The following is a 3,013-nucleotide window of genomic DNA, read 5'->3' as shown; positions in this document are numbered from 1 at the left end:
CTTTTTCCTTTTTGCCAATACGGTCTCAGATAGCCTGTCTGGTTCTGGTAGATGCACATATCCCAGAAAAGCTTTCAGAGTTTGTTGTTCTGTGTTTTGTTTTTCACTCATCCACTCATTACTGAATCCTATATACCTTTGTAAGTTACTTCTTGAAGTAATTTCAATCAGTTAAGAAATACAGTCACAATTTTATAATGTTTGGGCCTTACTCTGAGATTTCAGAAAGCCTTATATTTAGTAAAGAGCTGCATTTACCAGAAGGCTGACATAATTATAGACGTAACTGAGCACAGAAGGTGGGCACCGTTCGACACTCAGTAGTTACCACAGAAAACTAAAACTAGTGCCTCTGTAACCAGGCCCTTCAAGTCAAAGTCCATGCTGTGCCCTTTGGCCAGCCGGATCCCGCTGGTTTAAGCAACCGACTCTGGGGTCCAGGAATGCGTCCACGTGACCTCTGGTGCAGGGCTCAGAGCCAACCTGGCAGTGGTCCCAGGGTCCAGCCTTTGAGTTCAATCGCCGCGCTCACTTTATCAAGATGGCCTGGAGGCCCCGGCGCCTCCGCCCGCGGGGCAGCGGGTGACGAGGGGTGTGACTTGGCTGCGGCGGTCGGGGACCGCGGCCAGCACCGAAGATGGCGAGGCGGCGCGCGCTCAGGCGCAGCGTGCAGCTCTTAGCGCCCTCGGCGGAGCTGGAGCGGCGGGGCCGAGGGCGGAGGAGCGCGGGCGGAGGGCGTCTCTGCATCGCCCGCGGCTCCGGGGCGCGCTGGCCCCCGGGATTAGCGACCTCAGCCGGGGAGACGCCACGCCGGGCGCGCCCGACCGCCCTAAGCGCAAGGTGAGCCCGTCCTTCGCCCCGCCCCTCGCGAGCTGGCTCCGCCCCTTCAGCCTCTGCTCCACTAGCCCCGTTTCTAACCCCGCCCCTCGCGATCTGGCCCCGCCCTCAAGCCTTTGCTCCACTACGGCGCCCTCATTAAGTCCCGCCTATAACCCCGCCCTTCACGATCTGGCTCCGCCCCAATCTCCCCTCCACTCCGTTCCCCCTTTAACCCCGCCCCTAGGGAGCTGGCTCCGCCCCTTCAGCCTTTGCTCCACTCCGTTCCCCCTCTGACTCCGCCCCGCCCCTCGCTAGCTGGCCCCGCCCCCCAGCCTTGGCTCCACTCCGTCCCGCCCTCTGACCCGTTCCCTCCTCTAACTCCGCTCCTCGCGACCTGGCTCCGCCCCCCCAAGCCTTTGCTTCACTCCGTCCCGCCTCTAACCCCGCCCTCCGTCCCCGCCCCCACATGGCTCCGCCCCCTGCGCTGCGCGCCGCCGAGAAGCCTCCCTGCAGTTATCTTCGCGGGAGGTGGTTTCCGGGGCTGCGGTTCTCCTCGGCAGGTTCGCGCCTTCGTCTCGGTGTCGGTGTGGAGCAGCCTTTCCGGGGCTGTTTGGACATCTCGGAGCACAGCGGGTTGCGATAGGTTTCCACTCCCGAAGTCCTGCCTCCTCCTGGGGATGCTGCACTTGTGAGTGGCAGGCTTCTTTTGAATTACCGCACCTCAGGAGTTGCGGCGCCTGCATCTCTGGAGCCGCCGGGGTGAAGAGCCACCGTGGTTTTAGTCGTCTAGGGGAGAGTAGCTGTATTTGGGACCTCAGATCCCGCCGTTCCTGCATTCCAGGTTGCAGCTCTACGGTACGAATTCAAGTGGGGGGTCTCATCGTTTGGTTACACGTAAATGAATGGGGTCCACGACTTAGCAGAGCAACTTATTTCGGCTCCATCTGTAGTAGTCACCTTCCTAAATCCATCCCCAAAGCGTTCTTGCCTTTTTTTTCTTAAAGTAAATGTAACTTATTTAACCACAGAATGAGCAAATGCAGGAGGCAGGATGGGGAAGGTTGGCGAGTCACCTTCCTAAGTCCATCCCCAAAGCGTTCTTGCCTTTTTTTTTCTTAAAGTAAATGTAACTTATTTAACCACAGAATGAGCAAATGCAGGAGGCAGGATGGGGAAGGGTGGCGAGAGTCAATTTTTTTCCATTTTGTGCTTTCTTCTTCGATTACTGAAGGCGGTTCAGATGGTCTCCCCTTCCCAAGGAGCGCGGTATGACCCTGGTGGTATGAATATACTTTCACTGTCTCCAGATGAACCTGGATGATGTGTGACACTCAGTCGGACCCAGAAAACATTAAGGGAAAGACAACAGAGTCTCTAAAGAGCCGGGGACTTCTTGCTTTGCCCTTACTGTAGGGTGCTTTATAAATTGTGATACTATGACTTGGGTACTTTTGGCTTAGCATGAAGTCAGAAAGTCACTCTAGCGATAAACACTGCTCTGTAAATTAAGAAATAGTTTTCATCTTTATTAACAGATGGAGGTGTAACAGTTCCGTTTCTGTTTTGTCACATTGGGTAGGAGTTAGTGGTTACAATATGGCTTAGAAAGAAGTTACATAATCTCAAAAGAATGATTATCTGGATCTTAGAGCAGTCTGTATTTTAAAACACTTTTGATTTTTGTTGTAAGAAAATATTAGCTTTGTTAAAGAATTTTAGGGCAAGTTTGTGCGTTTAGAATCAGAATCTAAGAGGGATTGAGGGTTTAAAACAGGTTTATGTCAACTTGGAAATAATAGCCATACTCTTCCAAGGTTTGGTTTTGTTAACGTTTTTGTAGACTTGCTAGCTTCATGAATTTATAGCAAGTGTCCAAGTGACAAAGTCCTTAGTGTGTGTCTCATGCCTTTCCATGCCGTTTACAGTTCCAAATGGACTGGACAGATTCTACATTTCAAAACGGAGTCTTAAAATTTGTTCAGTATGACTGTTTGAAAGACATTTTACCATAAGCAGTCCGTCATAAGGTCTGGGTTGTTTTATTTGATAAGACTTTGGTTATACTTAAGTTGGCTCATCATCCCTGTTTGTTTGAAAGAAGTCTTATGTTCCTTTATTTATTTATTTATTTATTTATTGGTTTTCCGAGACAGGGTTTCTCTGTGGCTTTGGAGCCTGTCCTGGAACTAGCTCT

At 51.6% G+C, this 3,013-nt stretch overlaps 1 protein-coding gene across 1 annotated transcript in view; it reads left to right on the top strand.

Annotated features, from left to right (window-relative positions):
- Positions 1 to 629: 629 nt before the first annotated feature.
- Napepld (N-acyl phosphatidylethanolamine phospholipase D) overlaps positions 630 to 3,013 on the top strand; it is a 39,952-nt gene continuing 37,568 nt past the window's right edge. Inside the window, exon 1 of the mRNA XM_026784651.1 lies at positions 630 to 840. Coding sequence (XP_026640452.1) covers positions 638 to 840 — 203 coding nt within the window. The 5' untranslated portion in view covers positions 630 to 637. The remainder of the gene's footprint in view (positions 841 to 3,013) is intronic.

The sequence above is a fragment of the Microtus ochrogaster genome, chromosome 26 (assembly GCF_000317375.1).
Source record: "Microtus ochrogaster isolate Prairie Vole_2 chromosome 26, MicOch1.0, whole genome shotgun sequence".
Classification (NCBI taxonomy): Eukaryota; Metazoa; Chordata; class Mammalia; order Rodentia; family Cricetidae; genus Microtus; species Microtus ochrogaster.
The sequence above is the reverse complement of the archived record's forward strand: the minus strand, read 5'-3'. Positions and strand labels throughout refer to the sequence as shown.